The sequence below is a fragment of the Onychostoma macrolepis genome, chromosome 01, assembly GCF_012432095.1.
Source record: "Onychostoma macrolepis isolate SWU-2019 chromosome 01, ASM1243209v1, whole genome shotgun sequence".
Classification (NCBI taxonomy): domain Eukaryota; kingdom Metazoa; phylum Chordata; class Actinopteri; order Cypriniformes; family Cyprinidae; genus Onychostoma; species Onychostoma macrolepis.
The window spans coordinates 30,195,029-30,222,502 of NC_081155.1; the positions used below are offsets into that span (position 1 = coordinate 30,195,029).

A 27,474-nucleotide genomic window follows, 5' to 3' on the forward strand; every position below is an offset into this window, starting at 1 on the left:
GGTTTCCGTCAACACAGCAAGAGGACGTGAACCTTATCTCTTATTTAAGAGTTTTTATGCTGATGTACTCAAGATTTACCTTTGAGGCAGAAGAATACGTTTGGATGTGAAGCTCCATTGGAACCCCTACACTGGTTGTCAGGGTAACTGTGGTTTTGAGGTTTATGGGTAAAGATTTGCTGAGCAGCAGAAGAGACAGAAGCTTCCAGCTACCAGGGCTCACTTCCAGGGACTTTGTCAAATTTACAAACTATAAATTGGGAAAATTTACATCTTAGTAAAGCTGTAAAAACGGTATAGTTCGGACTAATATAGGCTACTATTTTTGTGAATTGTACTTTTGTATACTATTAAAAGCAATTATATTATTTAGTTTTTATTGTGTATTTTAAGTACTACGTTGACAAAGTAAAACAAAACAAACAAACAAAAAAAATAACAGAGTCATTAGCCCACCAACTACTCATTATCTCAATTTCAAAGCAGGAAAAAAAAAAAATCCACATTCTTTATTTAGTCGCCATGTGTCCTGCCATCCATTCATCTGTTCTAAAGTCATGTGGTCACTGGACATTCAAGTCTCTTCTGTTCAGGTAAACATTACCTTAAAGAGTTTATGCTGGGAAAGGGAGATGTTAGTGATTCTGAAGGTAATGGGGAAGGGGTTGGACAGCCAGAGCTCAACATGCCCTGAGCCCCTCTGCTTCTGTCTGAGCTGAACTAAAGAACTCAGCTCAGAGCTGGACCATCTGAAACAGAGAGGAACAACTTTTTAAAAACAAGGTTAAATATTTGGTTGCACTTTATTTTACAGTCCTGTTCCTCATGTACATACTATGTAGTAATTACAATTAGGTAATAACTAGGTAATAACTAGGTACTAACCCTGAACCTAACCCTACCCCATGTAGTTACCTTATATTACCAGTACTTTCGTCTGTAAGTACATGTAATTACACGTACTGTAAAATAAAGTGCAACCAAATATTTAGTAGAACTGCATCAAAAATCATGAAGACAACATTTACTAGGTTACTTTATATATTTTATATCCTAATTATAAAGAGTTGAAGGAAGTACACTACCATTCACTTACACAAGTTTATAATGTGTAAGATTTTCAAATGCTTTAAAAAAATAAATAATAATTTTGTGATGGCAAATCTGAATTTTCAGCAGTCTTCAGTGTTCCAGTATTCACCGATTTAAAACATCCTTGCTTATTGCTTATTAATTACCTTTAAAAACAATTGTACTGAGCCCAAACTTTTGAACAGTAGTGTATTTATGTTTTTATTACATAACATTTGAAAAAAGTTATTTTTGGCCTATTGTACATTTGCTGTCCAATGGTGATTTAAATTGATTTAAAAACAGATAATGTTAAATGATAAAAGCATTATGGTAAATTGCAGTAAATACACTCTTAACACAGAAATCATTACCTGTGTGTGCTTTTTAGCAGTGGATATAAATTCACTGTTCTGTTTGCTAAAATCTGCAGGCCAATCTGACTTGAACACCTTTGACTTTTAGCTGACAAAGAGCCTACAAACAAAAAAGTGAAAGACAATGAAATAAACACGGCTAACATCATAGCATGTCCAGTATGAACAATCAGAATACACATGATCATTTTAGGCTACTGACGTCTACAGAAGAGTGAAGCCACTTGAGTGAAATTAGTAGCGGAAGGCTTGAGCAGCACTTCAGTGAGTTCTACACTGCTGTCTGTTCTTGACAAGAGTTGGATCTCCTTAAAAAGACACAAGTCATGTCATGCAGCACGATCCACATGTTCATAAACCATTTCAGTTTATATGCATAATTAGCCTCATTAGAATCTGTGCTGTGCACATACCTTAACAAAGAGCTTTTTAACCCCTGAGTTCAACATGAACACTCCTATTCTGGGATCTGCTGGAATAAAAATACATAATTCTGTAATATAATTCATAAATGGGTCCACACTACACATAACTTGAAAAAATAAATAAAAGAGTGCACAGTAGGAAAGCCACAAGGTGGTGCTATGATACCAGGGAAAGTTATTTGTTGGGCGTTGGTGGCCAAGCAGCAAAAAAAAGTTTCAAATCCAGGTAGGTGTAACTCATGAACTAGGAAGTTATGGTTCCTTTCTATCTCATTATCTGTGTTTAAACGACACTTTAGCCCAGGACATTTCAGAGCAGAATTTTCCTTGAAAACGAACATGCTGTTGGGTTAATTCACTAAAATCATTCTTTCAAATTTCATACTAAATTATTTTTATTCATTCATACCTGAGTGATTAAGCAATTATGCATCAGATAAAAAGAGTAGAGTAAAAACACTTCAATAAGGAAGTGAAAGAGAGTCTATGCTCATTATCGTAGGCTGATGGTTTTGAAAGCAGAGATTATTTCCACATGTCTGTGGTATAGACTCATTAGATTATTCAATAATGAAAATTAATGAAAAACTCAAGGTGCTTTGAGTCACATTACTACGCTAGAGTGTGCATTCATTTTCAGTGGCATGTTACTAAAACTAAACTAAAAAGCATATTTCCAATTACAATAATGAAACGGACATAAGTACATGTAGTAAATTCAAATGTAGTAGAGCAGGGGTGTCAAACTAAGCTCCTGGAGGGCCAGAGCCCTGCAGAGTTTAGATGCAACCCTAATTAAACACACCTGATCCAGCTAATCAAGTCCTTCAGGCTTATTTGAAAACTACATGTTTTGTGTGTTGGAACAGGGTTGGAACTAAACTCTGCAGGGCTGCGGCCCTCCAGGAACTGAGTTTGACACCCTGCAGTAGAGTTTAATAACATGTACACTAACATTAAAAAGTTTAAATGCTTGAATGGATGTGATTGTTTTTTTTTAAGTCTCTTATGCTCACCAAGACTGCATTTATTATTTTTTTAATACTGTACAGCAATATTGTTAGATTTTGTTATAATTAATTAGTATTTAGTTTTCTAATTTAATATATTTTAAACTAATGCAATCCTGTGATGGCAAAGCTGGTGTCACATGATCCTTTAGAATCATCCTAATATGCTAGTTTGGTGCTCAAGAAATATTCCTTCTTAATCTTAACGTTGAAAACAGTTTTGGTGATTATTAAGTTGGTGGAATCATTTTTTTCAGGAGTCTTTAAAGAACAGAAAGTTTAAAAGAACAGAATTTATATGAAATTAAAATATTCTGTAACATTTTAAGATTGTCTTAAAGAATTTTTGGGTGCAGTGTAAACGAAGACTTGTAGGCCTGTTTGCTTTTGCATATCTCTCTGCCTTAATTGTTGCTTGTTTACAATGAATCTGTTGCATTAGATAACCAATTATATAGTTATATAGAGAGTAATATGTTTGTGTTTTCTCTTAAAAAGAAAAAAAATAATAATATTGTTGTGATTCTGAGGCTATTTATGTGTTATGACATTTTACACCACTAGGATGCATTTTTTATGATCTCGCCTAGGGCCCCATGAACCCATGAGTGCAATCCAGGAGTCCAAACAAAAAAGTGTGAGTGGAAACGTGTTAAAACAGAATCATGCCAATCTCACACGAGGAGTGTGAAAACATGATGGACACAGCGGCCACGCAACAAACTGCCCAGTGACACCACAAATGTGTTCAAACTGAAAAATGTTTTCTGGTGTGTGTTGTATGAGAATCTTAGCAAAACATAAACAAATGCTGATAAGGTCAAAATAAAGTGAAAGATCACCGGTAAAAATAAATAAAAGCCAATAAATAAAACCAGCAAATTGCTTACAAAAATTCACAAATATTGCTAGGAGGATATGAATCAAAAATCAAGTCATGCATTTCTTGTATCTGCAGCAGAAAACAAATGAGTTTATAATCTAAAAGTATGAAGAGCTAGATGTGTAAAAAAAAAAAAAAAGTGTCACTTAAAAATATGGATAAATGTACAAATGGACATACAGACAGCATCCGGTGGTGGGAGGACCAGCAGCACCACAATATTCTCAAGCACGTATGGCTTGAGTTTGTCCAAGTGGGCCAGCCTTTCCCCTCTTTCAGAAAGACTGATCTGAAGTGCAATTCTGCCTTCCTCGGATACTAAACACCAACCCTGTGAGGAAAGAGACACATATTTCATCGACACGCTAGACACCCGTCAACACAAATCACAGGAATGCAAAGCGTTCCAACTAAACAAGTAGGGTTGGGTACCGTTCACATTTTAACCGGTACCTGAAATTCGGTACCGGTACCCAACGGTACCTTTTTTCGGTACCTTACTCTCTGTGTAATGACAAAAATATTTATTTCAGTGATAAAATAAGTCCAAAACTCTCAATTTCAACATTTTGAACAATACGGCCCTACAATCTTTTTTCTTTTTTTTCTTCCAGAAATTCTTGTGCGTTTTATTTTTTCTGATAATCAAATGAAGGAATTAAACATTTAATTATTTTTAATCAAATGAAAATGAAACCCTTTTATTTTTTGGCAAAAAAACAGGAGGTTTACTGTTAAAATTAATACATGGTAGAAAAGTTTTAATAATAATTGTATTTTTTCTACAATTAAGTGGTTGTAATAATTATTTAATTTTTTTTATTTAAATTTGACAGTAAATGGAATATATAAAAGACGTACATTATACTGTACAAAAGTAATACAAGGGTAATATATTTATGTTAGATGTTAAACCGCACTTTTATTTTTGACAGGTTGCCGTGAAGTTTCTGTGTATACAGTATGATATGATGCTAGTTTTCTCAAATGAAACGGTAAAATCTCACAGCCTGTAAGTTCATGTGTTCATGTCGTCATGTAGTGAGATGCAGAGGCCGAAAATCACCGCGAGTTCACGTGTGCTTCAGTATTTGTGTAGTAAACAAAACCACGTCTCCGACATTCATACATATCGTCTTTTTGCGTTTTAATATTCACATACACTAGTTCATATTGTGTCTATTGTGTGTGTCTCTCTCTCTCTCTCTCTCTCTCGCTCTCGTATGCGCCCAAAAGCATTCTCAGGTACCGAAATTTGGTACTGAATGATTTAATGTGAATCGGTACTCGGTAGTACCGATGCAATTCGGTCGGTACCCTTAAAAGTACCGAGTTCGGTACCCTATAAACAAGACATGCCTTGTCCCAACATTCAATCACCAAATAACTTGTGAATCGATGCAACTAAAGCAGTCTCCTCGCTAGATGATAAAATGTGCAAGCTTAATTTTAAAACAATTAGATGTTGGTGTGCATGGTCTCTGAGTGGATAGGTGTTAACAGCACCATCGACTCCCTACTGAGCTATTTGCTGTGTTCCAACATGAAGTTCCAGGACTTTCCAACAAGGACTAACTGGAAGGAGACCTCTACAAGGAGCTATACGCTTAAGGAGGCTTTTCCTTCTTGCATTCACACCTACAATGATACTGTAAACTGACGGAGACTCAATCTAGATTGGTTATGCTAAACATTAAATGGAAGAAAAGTTGTTGTTTTTTTCCCCCTCATGCAACAATAATGATGGAGGATGACAGGTTTGGACCTGAGCTTTCATTACTCTCTGGATTTTTTGTCGGTTTTATGCCATTAACAATGGATCTGGTAAGGTAAGAGACAAATCTGAGACAATTAGTTTAAAAAGGAGAAAAAGTAAAAAAACAGTAAAAGACGCAAATAAAAAAAGCTGTTTGTGTGCATGTGAATAATCACTGGCTACAGGATCTCTAACTGCCATTAGGAAGTACCTACAGTTCCTTGTATGCAGAAGTAGAAGTAGTGGTAAAATAGTAATTTCTCAAGACCTGTTCACACAAACATGAATGTTTGGTATTTTATTATTTTATTATGCTCTTTGTCTGTTCAAACCAATTCATAAAAAACAGGCTGCAGGAAAATGTAAATTCACTCTCTGAGGTGGCGCTTATAAAAAAGCAGAAATATAACAGTTTTCTGGGACACAAAGCGCTGCACAACCTTCAGTTTCTGACACCTGCTTGTCCTGGAGAAGAAATTAAGTGAAACCAAATTTACATGTTTTCATACTGTACATTTGTTGTATATGCTGCGGTGTTTATAAAACACCAACTACAAGAGTACAGATTTAAAAGAGTCGGCTCCGAAATCTTTCTCTGCTATTCACCGACTCTTAGCAAAATGTAGTTTTATGTAACAGCAGCAGGTCTGGGAATGTGACCGCAAGCGTAAATCATATAGCTTGGCTAGTTTTCTTCATAGAAATGAGAACATATCTCCGTAAAAAACTGCTGCATTTACGACATGCAAATGTTTGTTTCAATCTGAACAAATGCATTCAAATTAACAGCCATTCGTTCAGCTTAAAATGTTCATCGCACCCAGTTTTCATCCCGAATATTAGTCTTTGTGTGAACAGGCCTTAAAACAGTTCCTGAAACCGGGATTACATCTTACCTGGGGCTGATCGTAGAACATTTTTGGTAAACTGCAGTCAAGCAGCAAACCTAAAATTGTTATATTACAAGCATCTTCCTGCAGGAGTAAAAGAGAAAGACCATTCAAATTCATTAGCTCAGAAGCTCTTTTCAGACAAATGAAATGATCACAACAATACATCTCATTTACATTATTAAGCAGACACTTTCATCTGCAGCAACTTAATATTATTATAACAATATATAACACAACACAAAAAAGGCAAATTTTTTGTGAGGCAGTTTCAATAGTGAACAAAGAAAGTGGTTTAATGATTCTAAGGCAGCAAATGCATCTTCTGAGGCCCAGTGCAGCTTTTTTGTTCATCCTTTGTGTGTTCTCCATTAAAGATGTAAACTTATTTCCTCTACTTCTTCAGGCAACATGAATAATTCAAAACATTCAAAACCATCAGTCACTAAGATGGGCCCCTTTAAAAGGCAGGTAGTCATCTCCATCTACAGAACTGAACTTCTGAATTTACACTTGCTTACCAAGTGATTTTTGCACAGATTATTTCGATAAATGATCTTAAATGAAGGGATCTAAATGTGGGATGTGTATGTGACTGTATGTGAACAATAACAAACCCATCACCTGGGGCAAGGTACTTAAAAATTAAAATAATATCATCATTTACTCACATTCATGCCATTCCAAACCTATATGACTTTCACAAAATGAGGTGCAACATGTTCAGTTTTTTTTTTCTTCTCTCCACATAATCAAAAGTACATGTTGGCTAGGGGCTGTCAAGCTCAAAATAAGACAACACATCTCTAAATCTCTAATAAAACATAAAAGTAGTTTACTGTAGATGCACCTGAAGTTCTTTTTTTTGTGTGTGTTCTACAGAAGAGAGAAATTCATACAGGTTTGGAAAGACATGAGAGTAAATAAAGGATGACAGTCAGAACAAACTAAATTCTAACACTTAATAGCCTGAGGGGGCTAATCCTGTTGAAAAGTTCATGCATATTTTGCAAACACAACAGTAAGACACTGATTGTTCATGGCGAAAAATGAGGCACTGCAATATGACAGCGAATCAGTGTGAAATGTCAGAAGAACTCGTTTAATTGAGCACCCTTCTTCCAAGAGCAGCAAGATTTCACCAGCTGTCGATAGGTGAAACATCCCTTACTGTTATCAAGTCTGTAACTTCAACAATACAGTATCTTTACGTCAGCTGTACAGCACTTATTATCTGGTAATTATCTGGTCATGCTCACTTTTAGCTAATAAGGTAGAACCAACACAGTGTCACGCCACGTATAATCACCTTAAATCTATCTCAAATTAGTCAGTGTGAAGGTACAAGTTTGAATATACATTCACACATGTTCCTCTGTCGTCAGATTATCAAAATAAGGACGGGGGTCATCTTGTGCCAGCAGACCAGTCTGTTGGATCTCAGGAGGAATAGGCATTTATATTCAGTTATCATTCAGCACAAGAGCCAGTGAAACTGCAGTGGCTTCATCCAAACACAGAGCTTACTTTGAATGTGGCCGCTACAACAGAAGCGCATCTATATTTAAACTTGTTTATGAGAGCCGAGACCCTGCAGAACTCCTAAGAAAAAAACAGACCATCATTTACCTCTGTCAAACCATCAACACGGAGAAGAAATATACAGTGGTCTTGTGATGCAGATTTCTATTGTGAAGATTATAAGACGGGTAAACAGCAATGCTTATAGTAATATGTATATGAAATAACTGCCAATATTGCCTTGGAATTAACAGCTCTGATGTTAATGAAGTTTTTATATTTCTGTTTGTTTGTTTAATAGGTTAACATAGCAAAACCAAAATGGCTCCAACTATCCCGTTGAGTACAAGTACCCCAGTTGACTGCATTGGATCCCAGTAGTCATTCAAACAGAGGTTTAGAGATACTTTTTAAAAAGTTCTAAGGTGTAAGATGCTGTCTAGTGAATGTTTATAGAGATAAACAATCGAAAAGCAGCGCAGTGGACACAAAAATGTGTTGTCACATTTTTGGTTAATAACACATTTTTCTGTGGCGTTACAAACTCAGAACATAGATTTAATATTGCTTCACACAGACTCTAATGTATGATGTCCTGTGTGTGTGTGTGTGTGCCAATGGCTATGACAGTAATAGGAGACAGAAGCACTCAGCTGTTGCTGGACCTCATGTGTCATCCAGCACAAAGAATAGTAAACAAAAAAGAACATCTGCATGTTTAAGCACACAACCAAGCAAAGAACATATCCACATGCAATACACATACCTGAGTTTGTGTTAGATTAATGCTTTGAATGTGGGGAAATATCAGAACGCTATCTTTTCTATGGACGTCCTTGACTGATCCCCCCTGGATACCAACCCCAAAAACCTGGCAGAGAGAGAGAGAGACAAAACACATTTCAAAGACTGTTTTCAACATTGATAATAATAAAATCTGAATATTAGAATGATTTCTGAAGGATCATGTGACACTGCTGCTAATTCAGCTTTGCCATCACAGAAATAAATGACATTTTAAAATATATAGTAAATATATAGAAAAAAAGAAAACATTTATTTAAAATTGTACATTATTATTGTTTTTACTGTATTTGTGATTAAGTGAATGCAGCTTTCATATCAAACTAAAACAACTTTTGAAAGGTAATGCAACAACAACAACAAAAAATTAGTAGGTGTTTCTAAACTTTGGACTGGTAGTGTAGACTTAAAGACTTTGTTTCCTCATACAGTGGTGTTACAGCTTTTATCAGGTCACCAGAAACTTACTCACAATGCCAACAGAAGATAACATACTTTACATGACCTGAATACTAATATATATGCCAACGTAAATTGCTTTGATGATTAAAGTGAATTTGTTTGATGACAGTCATGCAGTATCACACTATTCTGACTATTGCAAAAGATTCTGTACTATTTAAGCTTGTTACTCATCAGTATGTACTGTAATATACATAACTGCCCTACATTTCCAGAAAGACACAGTGTGACCTTGATTCAGTTAACAAACAACTGAAAGAGCGTTGTTATGAACAAGGCAAACAAAAAATACACAAATTTTGCCAGGCCGAGCACTGGTCATGAATATTACATTTGCCTTGTAATATGTACTATGGTTGAGGAAAAAAAAATTCTTAAATGATTGCTAACCGTGGGAATACCATTTACCACTGTCATTTTATGCAACCGGCTACAATTGCTTTGGTACTGCTGCCAAGCTAAATAAACCACTTTTAAATATGAATCTCTCCCACATGTCCCCTTAGTATGCCCCTGAGTAAAAATATGTCTCTGTGAAACCTCTTAAGTGAAAGAATGACTGTGTAATGGTATGATTCTATAAAACTTGCCTGGTATGATATCACCCCATGGGTTGATGTGTTAATAAATAAAGAGATTTCTTCATTGCCCTCCACTGTGGGGAGGAAAATGATTTTAAAAGATGTCCTCCCTCTGGGTGGAATCACCTGTAAAGCAAAAAAAAAAAAAACACTATGCAAGAAACTGAACGACACGGAACGCTGGATTACATTAATATGGGACAATGAGAGTGAATAAACTGATGTAGAGGAACAGAGAAAGCAGCCCAAATGGGAAACGAGGTGCATACTTACCCTTCTGTGGAAGGAAGGCATGTGAAAATGTCTGCTGGATGTAAACGCAGAGAGCAGAGAGACTGGGAGCTCTGGGCTGGGGTTGTGGATATATACGGTTTCAGCTCTTGGCAGCCCCACCGGCCTACAGAATGACAGAGAGAAACACAGCATTGCAGACTCCAAAATAATTTTCATCAGAATGTTTTTGTTAAAACATGTCACTGTGAATGCAACCACTGTGAAACGGAAAAACTGATCTAAATGACTGACATGTCAGGGAATGTTATGGTTTTATGAACATTCGTTGCCTTGAAACATAACCATACTCAAATGGAGATCATTTATTTCAGTCTCCCGACTAAAAATGCAGACTTTCAGAGTGCACACTTCCCCAAAGCATCACAGTGAGAATGGATCAGAGTGTTACAACACTTGAGCAAAGATGAAAGTAAATGTCACTCAAAGCCACGTACGTCTATTAAAAGACTTGAGTTGACCTTTCAAAGCGGATTCTAACCACAGAAAGCTTAGCAGCTCAGATCTTTATGTTATGATGTTCCTGTGGTCAAAAGTCAGCTTTGAAAGAGGTGCATGAATATCAGCATGTAAAACATGGCAGCCAATAAAAACGACTGCAGATCCTTTGCACTATGTAAATAAATACTGAATCTCAAGTGTTCATATGTGACAGACTAGGCACACTACATCTTCAGTTACTAAAACTTAACACTGCTAATGGACAGACTACGTTTATTAACTTGTCAACTTCAGTCATCAGTTCTTTATTATCTGGTCTCTTGATAAACTGCACTTGAATTTGAGAATAGCACTCCAACAGCTGTATGGACAATTACTCGACTTTTAAAATACTAGCTGAATTCACGCCATGTCGTAATTACCGTAATTCTGAGATGACAACACGTGACGTTCTAAGCACCTAAGCAGCGCCTAAATGAATCTGGCAGCAGTCACACTGTCCAAGTTGTAGCACTCAGAACATTCCCAGCTTACAAGTAATTATGTTCTGAGAGCATGTGAATACGTTGATAGTGTTGCCATAGAAATGCATAACTCTGAGTCATTCTGACTAGAAAGTCACGTGTTGTCATCTTGGAATTATGGTAAAAAACATGTAACAATTACATTAAAAAAAAATCATTAAAAAAAAAAAGAAAAAAGACAAATTAACTTAAAATATTGATGCACTGAACTTTTGGCAACCAAAACAGAGTCTATTTTATGCATACAACGATACACATTAAGCAAAAAGCATGCTACATTATTTTAGATTTTTGGCTAAAAGAAAAGTAGAATTTTGTTTTTGGCATTTCTGTAAAAAATTCATTTTGGTGCATCACGTAAAAAATAATTTCAGTTCAGTTTAAAATTTAACAATGGCACTACTTAGAAATATTATGGCATAAATAATAATAACATTAAAAATATTAATAGCAATTGCATCATTATTAATAATATTAATGAAAATAAACATACTGCAACAAATACAAATAAATAAAAATGATGAAAATTATTATTTTTTGTTATATGATCATTTAGTTTATTGACTCAAAAAGAAGAACTGAAACTCTTAATTTTTTTATTTTTTTTTAAATAAATGTATGTATCGGTTATTAGTCATAAAAAGGCAGAACTGGGCAATCTTGTTTGCAAAAGGATCCCAAATCTGAAAGCAGAAGTCAAATAAAATTACGCAACACTGCCCAAGCAATGCCATTCCAGGTCTAAGCTGTTGTCTCTCTATGTGTGTCCCAGTGGAAGCAGTGATGGGAGAATGAGGGGTGTGTGTGAGGGTTTAAGACAGATAATAACATGTGGATGGTGGTGCAGAAGCGCTGATGAAATTAGCTGCCAGACGCCCGTTTCTTTCTCTCTCCTGCAGAAAGGTTAAGCACTAGTGTGTGTTGCATCACTGCAGGAACATGTACCAGGAAAAACAAGGTGTAGACTATTACCTACCTGTGCATACATGTGCAGAGAAACATTATGCAATACACTCGGTGCATTTAGTGTTTACACATTTTTCAAAATATGTGTTTAAAAAAATATTAATAAGAAACTATTAAAAAGAAAAAAAAAAAGAAAAAAAAAAAATATATATATATAGCAATTATTTGGTTTAGCAACAATGGCTGATCTTTAGGCTTTAATTCTGTGGAAATGTTTTATAATATCATATTCAATATTTATATGGGGGAATAAGAAATTATAAAAATATAATATGTATGCATATTATATTATAATGTTTAAAAGATAAAACAGCAACATTTCTAAAACTATTATGGCTTTCAGAACACATTAAAGCCATTTAGCCAATATTGCTTTTTTCTTTATTTGCGTATGTAGCCTTGAGGTATTCCTGAGGTAACTACTTTCATGCTGTAATGTCTGGATTGTGTTACTGATTAAATATTGAAGTACACTTTTTTTTAAAGATAGAGCTTCCATCTCTAGTCACTCACTTTTACAATGTTTTTATTGTACTTGAAAACCAAAGAATCATGAATCAAATGGATCCTCTGTCAGCAAAGATTTACAGCCCTATTAAACATATAAAGCTGTCATGTTTTCAAAGCCTTTTCATAAATACTCAATATATATCAGATATTTGGGATTTTTTTTAATCATCATCAGACGATAAGTTTTTCTGTTAGAAGTGGGACTTTTATCTTGACAGCTCCCATTCTCGGTCTTCATTAGATTACTGTCTCTGTTTAACAGCTCAAATAATAAATGTATACAAAAAGTATTGTAGCTTATATACTACCAATATTCAGCAAACATGAATTATATAATTTAAACAAAGCTTTGAATATCTAATGAACTTTCCATTTCACAAACCTCGAAGAGTTTGTCAAATCGAGCTGTGAGAACTTCTGAAATGATGTGCAGTGAGCACTTGTAGCCCACCTAAAATGTGTACCATAAAAAATTAAATAGAAAATTCCATAAACAAAGTTTTTCTTTTTTAATAAATCTGCAAAAATGTCAACAATTCTGTGTTTTTCTGTCAATATGGGGTGCTGTGTGTACATTAATGAGGAAAAAAATGAACTTAAATGATTTTAGCAAATGGCTGCAATATAACAAAGAGTGAAAAATTTAAGGGGGTCTGAATACTTTCCGTACCCACTGTATATAGACGTTCAATGTGGAAGAGCTTAAAGAGAGCACACTGAGCTTAATTGGAGCAGCAACAATTTTTAATAAATTTCATGTAATATTTATTAAAATGACAGGATTTTTGCTAAATAAATAGTCTAGGTCATGTATTAAGTTCATACATATTTTAATATGAACAACTATTATTAACAATATCTATGAAATTATACTTTTTCTTATTGATGTCACACTGAAGCTGTGTGATTTTCATAGTCGTGCACCCTTTAAGCTCACCTTACAATAATATGAAATCTTTAAAAATTACAGCATTGTAAAACGACAGACCAGCAATAAACTGTTAATTTATAATATTATGGATGTAAAAGTACAAGCCAGTAATGTCTGTGAAGTAATATGTTAGCGTAGCACACAATCTTATACAGCTAGTCAGCTAACTGTTCTGTAGCATCTGTGCTATGTTGCTAAAACTATCTTTTGGATCTAATGTAATTATTTCCCACATCCAAGTTCCAGGTTATAATATGCAAAAGTCTGAACATTAATCTCTTAATTTTACAATAAGTAGTGAAACTTACCCAAAATAAAGGCTTAAACATCGAAAAAAAAATGCACATTTAAGGGGCTCCTCTTTTGGTGAAAGTTTTTAGACAGCTTTCAAAATTGCCGCCAGACAGTGTGAACACATGGAGACCCATATCTCAGTGTGCAATGATCTGATTGACTTGAAATTATAGGAGCTATATAGTAACAAACACATCAATTGGTTAAGACATCAAGTGGGATAATAAATATTTTTTTCTTTTTATAATCTGATCTCAAAAATGGAAGTGTGCTTAATGGGTACGTGAGCTTAATAGGTACGTTTACCCTAATAAATAATTACTTGGGCTTCACATAGGATTTCAAATAATTATAGCTTATTTAAACCCTAAATTTGACATCTCATATTAGAATGACTGCACACACCTTCTCGCTACTTATGATTGACATGTATGCACACGCTCGAAGTATTTCAAGTTTAACAACAACACGAACACTTAAATACACACCTCATGTTAGGACGAGCCTTCAGCAAAACTGAAATGTTCAGATAATAAAAATAACAGTAAAATGTAAATTATGTCCTGGCGAAAAGCGATAGCTTGACAAAGGTCAATTGCTGTCAATTTAAACTCTTTGCTTTTGAAAATGCAAGTGCTTCTTTTTTACCGTGACCTGCACTTTCTTATTTAAGGTGTGCGTTTACTTTTACTACATCTATGCCCTGATGAAATACCTTTCAAAAGCATTGAACAGCACCAGCACTCTGCTAAAGCACTTGAATCAGCAATGACATGCCCATGACCTTCTTTGAAGCTTTAGAAACTTTGTTTTTAACATAGAAATAACATTTTCATTCACTAACGAAGGCAAAACCTAAAAACGCAGTTTTAGTTTTTAAATCAAATCACTATTTTCATTAATAATTACCATCAATTTTATATATTAGTTGTTGCAGCTCTAAAAATCACACCAAGAAAACCATCTGGCTCAGTGTCCAAATAAAAGGTCACAACCACCAGTAATGCTCCCTCCAGCTGGGACTATCAGCATTGGAACAGACATCACAACTTTCCAACTCGTTATTTCTTAAGGTCAGACTGGAAGCAGTGCAGTCCACTCCAAACTCTGCCACTGTTCTTTCTTCCATCAGAAGAAAAGAAACTCAGCCATATTTGGTCATCCTGTCTTGCAAAGGAAGCCAACTACACTTTTAAAACTGAACAGACCTTAAAATACCATTTAGGTTTCATGAACAACATCTTTGGCAACAACTGACTAACCTTCAATTTATAAATATAAAAAAAATACATGTTTATAGCAATGCTCTTACAATGGAAGCCTAGCCAAGTGCTATAAACTACATAACCGTCAAACGATGTTTAGTTTTGAAAGTATTAACTTGTCTAAAATTATTTTCAGTTATAGCCAATATTTCTAAACATCATAATAAACATACAGCTTAAAATTCTTTGTATTATATAAATCTGTTGAAACTCAAAAGATGCCTTTAACTAAAAGTCAGGTCTGGATGAATATAAATGAATATTCACATGTGCAAAACGCAATATTTTTCTGTAACAAAGTAACACAACATGGTTTGAACACCCCTTGCCACCCTTTCATGTCTGTTACTCCATTCACAGAGTAAATCTCATATAAAGATTATATGCCGTTTATTGCTACATTCATCACATGCTCTAAAAAAAGCAGTTTACAGCAACGCTCCTGCACACGTACACAAAAAAAAACAAAAAAATGCACTTACAAATGCACCTTTTGGTCAAAATGAAAATTTGGTGTGTAAGTACTAATAAATAAAAAACAATACACACAAAAAAAAAAATCCATGAACATGAACACTTACATGTCATTGTTTATATCATGTGACTTCTTTTAAATATATTAGTATGGTTTGAAAAGAAATGACAGTTTTATAAGCCTATTATGGAGATCATATATACACATATATATTTGCAGATATTGAGGGTGTAATGTATAAAATATAAAACACTTACTGTGGTCCGAAATCCAGTGTGGGTGGCTGAAACAGGAGCTGTCTCCCACTCTCCTGCACATAAAACGAGGAGCTGAGGAGAAAAGAGAGAAATACATGTGAACGTCAGGCAGATTGACGCTTTTTACAAGAAAAAGTGCTTTAAAAATACTGAGCAAGGTTTTGCTCCTCTCTGGGGAAGAAGGGAAACTTTGTATGATGTGCTGGATAGTGTATACCCATGAACAAATCAAAACATATGGCTACTGTGTAGTATTATGCAATGACGCACTCTAAACTCCATTTGAGTTAACTGAAGATCTCAGGATGTAAAATCCTGATTTAAATCTGCATTAAAAACTAATTTTGTTGTTCTGTGCCTGGACTTTGCCCTGAGATGACATTCCACTGGTTTGAAAAGGCAAAAGGGAACGGACCTTATCACACAATGTCATCTTTTCACATGCATGAATGTTAATAAACCACAAACAAAGCAAGTTTGTTGGCAGTCTTTAGGGAAAGACTTCATTGTTCTTGAGAGACACACTTCTGCATAATACACTTAAGATACATGAGAATATCATGTGATTTTATATGAACATTAGAAACAGACTGAGAAAAGCTAAATGAAGTGAACTCAACAAAAACACCAGACTAAGCTATAAGTAAGGCTGCAAAATTCAGACACCGAAACCATGTAACAAACACAACCAAACATAAGTGTGCAAAATGGTAACAAGAAACTAAATCAGGAAGTTAAAGTGGGCAGAAGGGCAAAGCAGACCAAATCATAAACACCTCGTTTTATACTCTCCTAATGCTTAAGAAACTGCTTGCTTCTCTGAAAACACTAACTGAAGAAGGGAAACTGTGCAAAAAAGGGGCTATTAACTTGTTCTAAGAAGTTTTCTTGTTGAATTTTGAGATACAAAAACACACACGCAAGCAGTGTAGTCCAATTCCTGAAATGAATGACTTCTGAGTTGGTTCTTTTAATGAATCCTTCAAAAATCGATTTATCAAATCGCACCCGATTGTATCAAAAAATGAAGGAGAGTATTACGCAATGTATATAGAGTGATAACACGATGCAAATATTCACTTTTGGTGTGCACACACCAAGATGGTGCGATGCGACATCTGTCGCATCTTGTGTAGACACAATGTCAGTTCGTTACATTGTAACCAGCTGAAATGTATGTGACAATTCACTTTTTTTATTAATAAAATGCCAACCCCCCCAATTATCGCTTAATTATTTATTAGGGGAATATTCCATCCAAAACTACACATCATCTCTTCCGCTTCCAAAAGTAATACGCACATTAATGACTTCAACACTTGATGTAAATCAGCAGGTTGTGAAGCGTGATGTAAGCGCATTGTGAAAGCTGTAAGAAAAGTGCATCACTTCTCACGTGAGCTTCACAACATGAACCTACATATGACAGTTGGTCATACTAGGGGTGTGCGATATTGAAAAAAAATGATGTCTCGATATTTCTTGGGATTTTTTCGATAACGATAATTAGACGATATTTTGCCGAGTGTGTTATTGTGCTGATATCTGACTACCGTGGACAGCTGCAGTTTTTGATATTATTCATATTCTGTGTGGTCAGTTCACATCAGTTATAGAAATTAATATTTTCATATGAGTTTAAATTGATTTTAAATAAATAAAGCCATTTTTTTCTAAAAGTATCATGCTTATTTTTGAACAAAAAAACGGCACTCTTTGTATGATTGTAACTATATGATATGAAATGAGATTTGGTTTTTGCAAAATACTCGATAATGTTAAATTGCACATCGTTTAAACAACAATTACGATATTAATCGCAGACGATATATATCGCACACCCCTATGTCACATGCTTAAAAAGTTTAAACAATTAGTATTTCTCTCTCACACACCTATCATTTCACTTCAGACAACATTCATCAACCAGGGTTGTATGGATTAGGGTCAACTTTGAGGGTTCCAACCACTTGCCTTATACATACTCACAAAAAAAAAAAAAAAAATCTATTTTTTTTGTTCCACAGAAGAAATAAAAACATGTACAAATATTGGACTAAATGCAAATTAATGTTATTTTTTACTGAATATGCCTTTAATGGTAAAAACCAAAGCTCTAGGGGGTTCCAGCGAGTAAAAGAGACCATCAGTTGATTCGTGGGGGAATCCTTCCTCTCTAAACACTGTCAGTGGCTTGTCCAGGCTTTCAACGGCTAGGACCTCTGACATGAAGACACATATCAGTGGCCTTCGTAACTGATCACCAACAGAAAGAGGAGAGCTCGAGGTATAAATCACTTCTGTAACAGTTCCAGGAAAGAACATATGAAACAAACCAACAATACTTCTATGAATACTTTTAAGGCCTCAGAGAACATGTTTATAGCTTTGAACAGCTTTCAAAGTTCTCCATAAAAGGGAAATGAACAAAGTAGATTGAACAGAGAAGCTGGAAGAGCATCAAATATGGACTGACTTTCAAAAAAGAAAGAAAAAAAATCATAAGAAATAATGGTTACAGGTTTCTGTCTGGCCATTATCACACTAGTAAAACAAATTTATTCATGTTGTTTATTCAATTTATTCACATAACTTCATGGCAGTCACCCCAATCTACATTCTGGACTACACAGAATTCAAGTCCCTCGGTCAGCTATCACTGAGCGAGTTTATAAAAAGACATGGGGTAGATTTGATACTGGGTCCAAAAGTTCAACAGCCGGCTATGTTATCAAATGGCTGCCGGTGGGTGATGAGCACAGCTATAGAAGTTCCAGAACATCCAATGATTCTGTCAAAAAATGATAACAGCAGCTCAATTATACCCTTTACGTATAGTATGCCTAGAGGTAAAACAAAACCTGTGTACTGGCTCCAAGAGTTAGTAAAGAATCAGGGAATAGCATGGCGGCTATCTTTCACCTGTATTGGTGCGAGTGGGCGCAATGTCTGGAGAACGCTGAATCACTGAACTGCATGAACTTCAGATTATCAACTATCAAGTTAAAAATCAAGGCACCTGTGTGTGGTGAATCCTGTCTATGGTGAAACAGGAACTACAGAGTAAGAGTTTCAGGCGAGCTTATTTTTTTAGTTCTGTGTAAATTAAATGCACTTCGTTATTGGTCACGCCACTCTGTTATGGGTGGAAACTGAGAACTGGTTATTATAATAGTTACAAATAAGGCATTAACTGTTCTCGCAAAATATGAATGAGACACTGAGTGCAACCAATTAAGTATGAACTTACTCTTTTAGTGAATCAAACACATACAATTTACAACGTTGTTGCATTTAAGCTTTCAAGACTTCACTTGGTGTGGTTACTGACTGGTTGTTTATATGACAACATGTAGTTAAGATACAAAAACACTATCATTCAAAAGTTTGTGTAAGATGTTTTAAAAAGTCTCTTTTGCTTATCAAGGCTGCATTTATTTAGTCAAAAATACAGTAAAACATTACAATTTAAAAAACCTGTTTTCTAATTAATTAGAAATGTAATTTAGTCAAAGCTAGCCATTACTCCATTCTTCGGTGTCACTTAATCCTATAGAAATCATTCCATTTTTTTGGGCGGTGAGCAAGAAACATTTATTATTATCAATTTTGGAAATAGTTGTGCCGTGTAATAGTTTTATGTAAACTGTACTTTTTAACTGTAGTGAATGTCATGAAATTACAATAAATATATGAAATGTTACCACACTTTAGTACTTATTAATTTACAGTAAAAAATAAATAAAATAAAATAAAATAAGGTTTACGACCTTTCTTTAAAGCTAACCACTGACATTTCTCACACTACGCATCACTTTGCTGGCAGTAGCATCACTTCTCATCACAAAGGAAAAAAATACTGCTGTTTGAAATATTCAGGAAATGTAGTGTTCATTTCCTGTGTGTACTGAAACAGGAAGTTGTAGGTAATTTGAATAATGCAGGGGTTAGAAGTGTAGAAATGACACTTAGAAGCTGATCTGAGTTCAGCTTCATGTTTCAGCCATTTGTACTGTACACCAGTGTGCATATTATGGTCTGCTTGTGGAGTCTGATGATGAGCAGAGGGAGGAGCCAACTGCCTCACCACATTCAAAGAGTATGCAAAAAAAGAAAAAAGTACACAAAACAAGAAGTAGGATATTCAAATACTCAGAAATCACTGTCAATGTTACCCAATTCATTATTCACCCAAACCTGTATGAATTTCTTTCATTTGCGAAACACAAAAGAGGATATTTTGAAGAACATGGGTAATCATACAGTTGATGGTTCCCAAATTATTTTAAAATATCTTGTTCTGTGTTCAGCAGAGAAAAAAAATAATGTATACAGGTTTGGAACAACTTGAGAGTGACTAAATGGTAACAATTTTCATTTTTGGTTGAACTATCCCTTTAAGCAGAAAGAAAAACACTGTTCAATTAACACTGTATTCTGAACATCCTTCTTGTTTTGGATGCTTTGCAAGTAAAATGTCTGTTCAAATGGGTTCTTGACTTTTCTCTTGATGCTTCAGCAGTGTATTTTTGGTTATTCATTGCCCCGTGAAGAGCAGACATGAGTGCCTGCTGGTATTTTTATATACACTGTTGCTCAAGGTGCAACTGTGAATGTCTTCAAGGAATATTCTGGGGAAGAAGCACCTTAAGCTTTACTGATAGCATGTGATTACTCCAGAAAACTATTTCAGCCGTTTGTGAAAACAATACCTCACCTTTGTGTCAAGTACTGAGTTATTAAGAATAAAATCTTGTTACAACTTGAGAAGTTAACACTTCCCATCCTGCATTACACAATATAGAAAGAAAAATATTACTATGCATTACAGACTTATAATATAATACTGTTATTGTAAATTAAAAACACATCCAAAAGTTATGTCCCGTTTCAGATCCAATGTAGAAATATATGTTAAACGATCTATATTTCTTTATATATTGTTTAGTTTAGATTCCTATGCATTATATACACATTAAACTATTTGTAATTATTTTATACAACAATAATTAAATAAGTGTTGTTACCTATATTTGTTTACATTATATTTGTATAGAGGTTAATCTTTGTCCCATCTCGCCATAAAAATATCTTGTAATATGTAAGCAAAAGCATTCATCATTAAATTTATACTATATCCATCAATACATGTATTGACATTTGTCACAATTTTTGATGTACTCTGACCTTGGTGGTTTGTCAGAGTCAACCATTTCAAGGGAAGCAATACATTTGAACCAAAATTCAGCAAATATAAGACAGCATTCCACCAATCAAATAACAGATGGCAAAATCCAATGACGATTATATGAACAAAATGAAAATGATCAGCTCTGTTTTCAATAGATATAATTTAGATTTAGCATGGCTTTGTGACAGGTGACCACGGTTACCGGTTACTACACAACAGTACGTCACATGACAGAAGCAATAAACACACAAGTAATAAATGTGTTGCCATTAATTGGCTTCAACGTGACACATCGTGGTTGCCCAAACAAACACAGAAACACAATCATCCTTCTACAAATCAACCAAGAAAAAAAGAAAAGCACAATAAGCCCATGGTGAAGAATGGCAAATTTTTGACATTTTTAGTTGTTTTTTTTCCAGTGAGTGCACTGCCCTAAATATTAGTGTGCGAGATCTATAGAAGAAACATTGTGGAATGTTTTGGGCTTAATGGAATGTAGTTTATGCCAGAGCTGAAGCTATTTGTGGTGTTGGCAGAGGGCAGGGGAAGAGATGAGAGGGCGTAGCACAGCAGGAGGTGTGAAAATTAGCACTAGTGACCAGAGAGAGAGAGCGAGAGAACTGCAGAACATACTATACAGTATGGCTATCTTTAAATTGCCACTTCAGGAAGCTATTATGCCACATTCACAGATGAGAGTCCACTCGGTGTCAGTGAGACAGACAATTGACAGCCTTTGTTGCAAGATGTTGCAAAAAATAATTCATTAATTAAAATTGGTATAGGATATTCTTGGAAAACATTTTCACTCAGACTGCTATTAAATTTCACTAATAAATTCAAAAGATGGCAAGTAACACTGAACTAAGCATACAATTTTGAAGAAAAAAGACTGAACTGACGAACTGTACTCGGTCCCCAGCACATTAAGGAACTTACAATGCAAACGGGGCTAGATTTTGGAGCGTTTCAAGTTTTCCTCCATATTGTGACGTACATCCAAGTATAGAAGATGTTTGGGAAAAAACATAGTACAGGGACTTGGTTTCACACGGCAGTTGTTTGTTGGATTTTGTGATATGGAGCCAAAAATGGAGCCCACAATCTGTCATTTTATGACATTTTGATTAACCACCACAAAGTCAAGAAAAAGAAAATGTATGCACAGATTAAATGTTAGGTCAACAATAAATCACAATAAGACTTTTTATTTCATGCCAACTTTAAATGCAGAAATGTAAGCTTGGAAATTTTTACTAACATTAGTTCTTCTGTTGCATATTATTTGAGCTCAACAACTGTTCTCATAGGTGTTTGCTGTTGCAGCCATGATCAAAGTCAGATATTGTGATTCCAAGGGATTAGGGAGGAGCTACTGTAGGTAGGCATGACACAACAACACTAGTATAAAAATATTCCTGGACCTATTTCAAATCAAGTTCTTCTAAGTTCCCCATCAGGCTCCTACAACTTAGGATGTGCATGAGTAAACGACTGAGGTTGGGCACAAATACGGCAATCTTATGATTATCTTTTTGTTTATTTTTTTTTTTTATGCATATCACTCATTTTATGAATTTTTTCTTTCTTTAGATTAATTGGCTGAGAGTTCTCATAAAACCCTTTCACTACATTTAAAAACTAACAATACAGTCCATGAAGTGCAGTCACAGCCACAATCACTTCCCCCAACCATGAAAGTTTTATGCAATAAAGAACAAATGTTCTCACACTAGCTGGCCTTTACTTGTGTGATAAACATGGTGAAACATCCTGAAAGCACTGCAAGAAGTGCTAAAATGTTCTAAGATTTGAAATACTGGACAGACAGTGTAAACGCAATCGAGAAAGATCTACAATTAGGCAAGATTATATCTTTCAGTTATATTAAACTAAAACGAAAACAACAAAACACCTAACGTCTCTACTTCAGTGTGAACGTATAAAGATATCATTATTAGAAATCATGATGTTGATCTTTTCACTTGAATCCAAAAATCCTGATTTAATGTTTAGATGAGCTGCAAAACATTTCTTCCTGAAATTCTCTAACAAAACTACCTACATGTTTGTATTAATCTGTAAATCTGTAATCTGTAAATGGACATTATTGGTATTATTGGTGTGAGATTTCTGCATCTCACAAATTGTTTGAAACATTATTTCCTGGACTATTTTTTGTACAGAAACAGCCTTTCTACAAAATACATTTTACACATACTAAATGGATAATTTATCAGATGATAAATAACAAACTCAAAAGAAACTTACAACTGACAGGTTCTGGGAAACTAAATAGTAAAATTAAGCTAATAATGTGTTTTAAAACAATGAAATATTAAATTGATACATTATTTATATTCTTCTCTATTTTAGGAGTAATCAGGTATATTTGAAACATGAAATACTAAATAATGTTTTAATACAGATTTATGTAATCCAAACATTTAATGACAAAAATAAATAAAAACACTCAAATCCTTACATAAATCTCACATAAAGCAGTTTTTATTGAATCTAGCAAAGTTTCTTTTATTTCCTTCTCTTTATTTTGATAATGACAACAGATTTGGGTGTTCTGATGAAAAAAAATAAATAAATAAACCTAACACAGCTCTAACAAAAGAATGACACACTTCTGCCATAAAAAGAGATCTCTGAAAATATGGTGCAAATCCTATGCTTTATATCCATGTAGTCAAGTGCTCGGTATGAAGTATTCTTTCCCGCAAAAATGACTTCATAATATGAAATAATGTATTTAAGGAGATAAAACCATCCATAAATAATTTACAAAATCTATAGCTACTCAAGTCTATGTTTCCTCTATAGACCTCAGACAATTGCATAACACATTCTCTTTACTCTGCATGCTGTAAGACAGTCAATAATCTCCAATACACGACAGATGCCATCACAGCCACCCTGCCAACAGACGCACAAACACAAGGCCAAAGTTCAAAGAGCAAACTCTGAACACAAGCAGTATTAGTCATAGCACTACACACTCTTCCAACAGTGGACCAAAAACACATGCATTTCGAATTTTTACTTAAAAACATAAATAAGAAAAATAATGAATATGATCCATTCCAGGTATTTATTACAATGCAAGCAAAAATAATAATGCTGCAATAATTTCTCAGGCCCTTGAATCCTGGATGCACCCTAGCTCTCCGTTCCATCTATGCACATTCTATTGCTTAACACTGCATTACTGCTATCATAAGTCCAAAGCCCTGACAAGCCCAATGCCTGCTGACGTTAAAACCCCATGAGCCAATTTCCGGAGAGTTATACATTACAAGATAGCCTCCACGTGACCTCTGTGTTTAGAGTGTAAATTTTTTTGGTTTTGGACAGATCAATGTAAATAATTCAGAAACAGAGTTTAAGTCTACAGCAATTTTTTTTCTAATCCACAAGCAACGTGGTCAAACGATTCTCAATTTCATTTCTCTATTCGGGAGCCCAAGACAACCCACACTGGTTCTGTTCTCCTCTCCTGCAAAAGACAGCCATACAGTGCTTCCACGAATTTGCCAAAAGCGTGCTACATGTATAGCATGAGCATTTTGTTGCTCTCCAGAAACTGTACACAACGGAAAACGGCCTGCAGAATTAAAATATGATTTATTAAGTTTGACACATCCCCAATTCACTGCGTTTATTAAATATTTTGGCTAAGCTGATAATGCTATAGTTTCCAATAAGTGTGAGTCTGTTGAACAAATTAAAAACTAATTTAACTCCATAAGATTTCCCTATACCTGCAAAGACAGTTGAAAATGTGATCCAAATCCACATAAATACATATATAATAAATATAAATTTTAGATTGTATTATTTTATATTAATTCTTAGCCATAACAAAATGTTATTTTATACAGTTGAGGTCAAAAGTTTACATCCCCCTTTCAGAATCTGCAAAATGTTAATTATTTTACCAAAATAAGAGGGATCAAACAAAATGCATTTTATTGTTTATTTAGTACTGACCTGAATAAGATATTTGACTTAAAAGATGTTTACATATAGTCCACAAGAGAAAATAGTTGAATTTATAAAAATGACCCCGTTCAAAAGTGAAACTGCCTGCTGTTCTTCAGAAAAATCCTTCAGGTCCCACAAATTCTTTGGTTTTCCAGCATTTTTGTGTATTTGAACCCTTTCCAACAATGACTGTATGATTTTCAGACCCATCTTTTCATATTGAGGACAACTGAGGATGCAACGATTACAGAAGGTTCAAACGCTCACTGATGCTCCAGTAGGAAAAACTATGCATTAAGAGCCGGGGGGTGAAAACTTTTTGAATTTGAAGATCAGGGTAAATTTAACTTATTTTGTCTTCTGGGAAACAACTATCTGCTGTGGCCTCTGAAGGGCAGTACTAAATGAAAAAAAACATGATATTTAGGCAAAGTAAGAAAAATGTACATCTCCCCATTCTGTTCAAAAATTTTCATCCCCTGGCTCTTAATGCATGTTTTTTTTCCCGTCTTTTCTCTTGTGGACTATATGGAAACATCCTTTATGTGAAATATCTTATTAAGTTCAGTACTAAATAAACAATAACATGCATTTTGTATGATCCCTCTTATTTTGGTAAAATAATTAACATTTTGCAGATTCTGAAAGAGGGATGTAAACTTTTGACCTCAACTGTAAATACATGAGTAGTATAACAGGTTGCTTGACAGATTTTACCCAAATTTGAAAACTCACTTTGGACCAATCAGAGTGAAGGTGTCATCTCTGCTTCCTTGTTTTAAAGCCTACAGTCACCCTCAGCTTCATTTAAAGGTGCAATGTTTCCATATAAAATGGAGCAAAAAATAATGCATAATTGAGTCTGACACAAAACATTATTTTTTAAGATGGCATTATTTTCTGCATTGAATGTTTTTATATTAACTCAACATGCATGCAACTACTCTTTGTGTTTATACAGGAAGTGGGTCTTGGTGATGCTGCTGCGTTTAAAAGCAGTTATTGCTTGGTGAAAGTCTCTGATTAAGACTTAACCACAGAGCATGCTGCTACCCTGAGTCATGTCAAAACAATGAAAAGATAATGTGAACTATGAAACATCTGCTACGGGCAGATAGCAGAATGAGATCTTGAGAGTTAGTGACGGGTCATCTGAGAGGATGTGGCAGAGAGACAATGAAGAGGGAAAATGAAGAGAAAGTAAGAAAGTTCCAGTTACTAAGAGAGTGTGAACGAAATTTGCATGCAAAGCCACAGATGCTTTTTTTGAATGTGATAAAACAAATATTTCATAGTTTATGGTGACAACAACTCTCTCAACCGGCTTTGCTCAAGAGTCCACAATTCATTTCTTTCATGCATTTACCAATTAATGAAATCAACATTCTTCTCCTGCAGAATTCAAACAACTAATATATGAATCACTCATCTGCTCTAATTGCTTTTAGTGACACAGTCAATTGCCAAGTAAGTGAATGTAACACTAATCTTCAACACTAGCCAAATTTCCAGCCATTTTTTTTTTTTATGTAAATGGAATATTGCATTAAAAAATGTTAAATAGAAACACCAAGATGCAAATACAATTTCTAAAACGCATACTGGGCAAAATGTATGCACTTGTTTGAGGTGGACCTTTTTATTATACTGTAAGATGATATTTGCATGGACTACAATGCAAACATTTACCAAATAATACATTTCTAGATTTGCATCAAAAAAAGCCTTGTCACATGACAGAATAATTTGCTACTATTACCTCCCAGAATTATCCGATATGCTATTGCTTAGTATGAAGTATTGAACTTAATATTAAGTATTTTTAAGAGCGGTGGATAACATTAGTTTGTATACTCTGATGAAGGACTTTAAGCAGAAACACGAGGGTATTTTAAGATTTAAAAAAAGTTCCCTTCACCACAAGTACTGCTGGAGCCCTCTTCATGACATGTTACTGCTCCCAGATATAAGGAATAAGTCTTTGAAGTTCTCTACTAACTTTGAAAAATGTAGTTTCATCTGGTCTAGTGCATATTACTTAAACATAATAACTACATTTCCTGATGTGTGTAGTGTGTCCTAGAGGATGTACAAGCAAAATAAATAAATATATAAACTGATAGTTCCAGTCAGACAAATATCTTATATTTTTGGCATATGTTTTGCCAATCACTATTATATATTCAGGTCTTTAGAGACCAAACAATATATCTAACACAGATTGATCTTTGAACTTTCCCCAGTTGCCACAACTTTTCTATTTTGTGTCAATCTATTTTGTGCTAAAATTGGTATTTTTCCCAATAAACAAAATGCCAATGAGTTCTAAGCTACGCTCTTATTCATATCTTGCTATTGAAATGTAGTTAATAAAACAATGTATGTTTATCTTAGGTCATGCCAGTCAAATGAATGCAAATGTAGAGTAAACAGAAAGCTAGTGTCCTCAGGAGTCTTAGTTTTCCATGCACTGTTGAAACAAACCAGCCCTGCCTTCAGATAAATGTTTAGAGGATGTACACAATGTAGACCACCGAAAATTATATAAGATTA

At 34.6% G+C, this 27,474-nt stretch overlaps 1 protein-coding gene across 4 annotated transcripts in view; it reads right to left on the reverse strand.

Moving 5' to 3' along the window:
• The window catches only part of tmem131l (transmembrane 131 like), a 49,367-nt gene that overhangs the window by 17,027 nt on the left and 4,866 nt on the right, over nucleotides 1-27,474 (reverse strand). For 3 of the 4 annotated variants that reach the window (XM_058771793.1, XM_058771784.1, XM_058771807.1), the window contains 11 exons: nucleotides 15,735-15,806; nucleotides 10,054-10,177; nucleotides 9,790-9,906; nucleotides 8,700-8,804; nucleotides 6,419-6,496; nucleotides 3,947-4,097; nucleotides 1,862-1,920; nucleotides 1,651-1,756; nucleotides 1,446-1,548; nucleotides 605-749; nucleotides 80-250 (listed from right to left, as the gene is read on the reverse strand). In XM_058771793.1, coding sequence (XP_058627776.1) covers nucleotides 80-250; nucleotides 605-749; nucleotides 1,446-1,548; nucleotides 1,651-1,756; nucleotides 1,862-1,920; nucleotides 3,947-4,097; nucleotides 6,419-6,496; nucleotides 8,700-8,804; nucleotides 9,790-9,906; nucleotides 10,054-10,177; nucleotides 15,735-15,806 — 1,231 coding nt within the window. The remainder of the gene's footprint in view (nucleotides 1-79; nucleotides 251-604; nucleotides 750-1,445; nucleotides 1,549-1,650; nucleotides 1,757-1,861; nucleotides 1,921-3,946; nucleotides 4,098-6,418; nucleotides 6,497-8,699; nucleotides 8,805-9,789; nucleotides 9,907-10,053; nucleotides 10,178-15,734; nucleotides 15,807-27,474) is intronic. The other variant, XM_058771800.1, reaches the window with a different exon arrangement.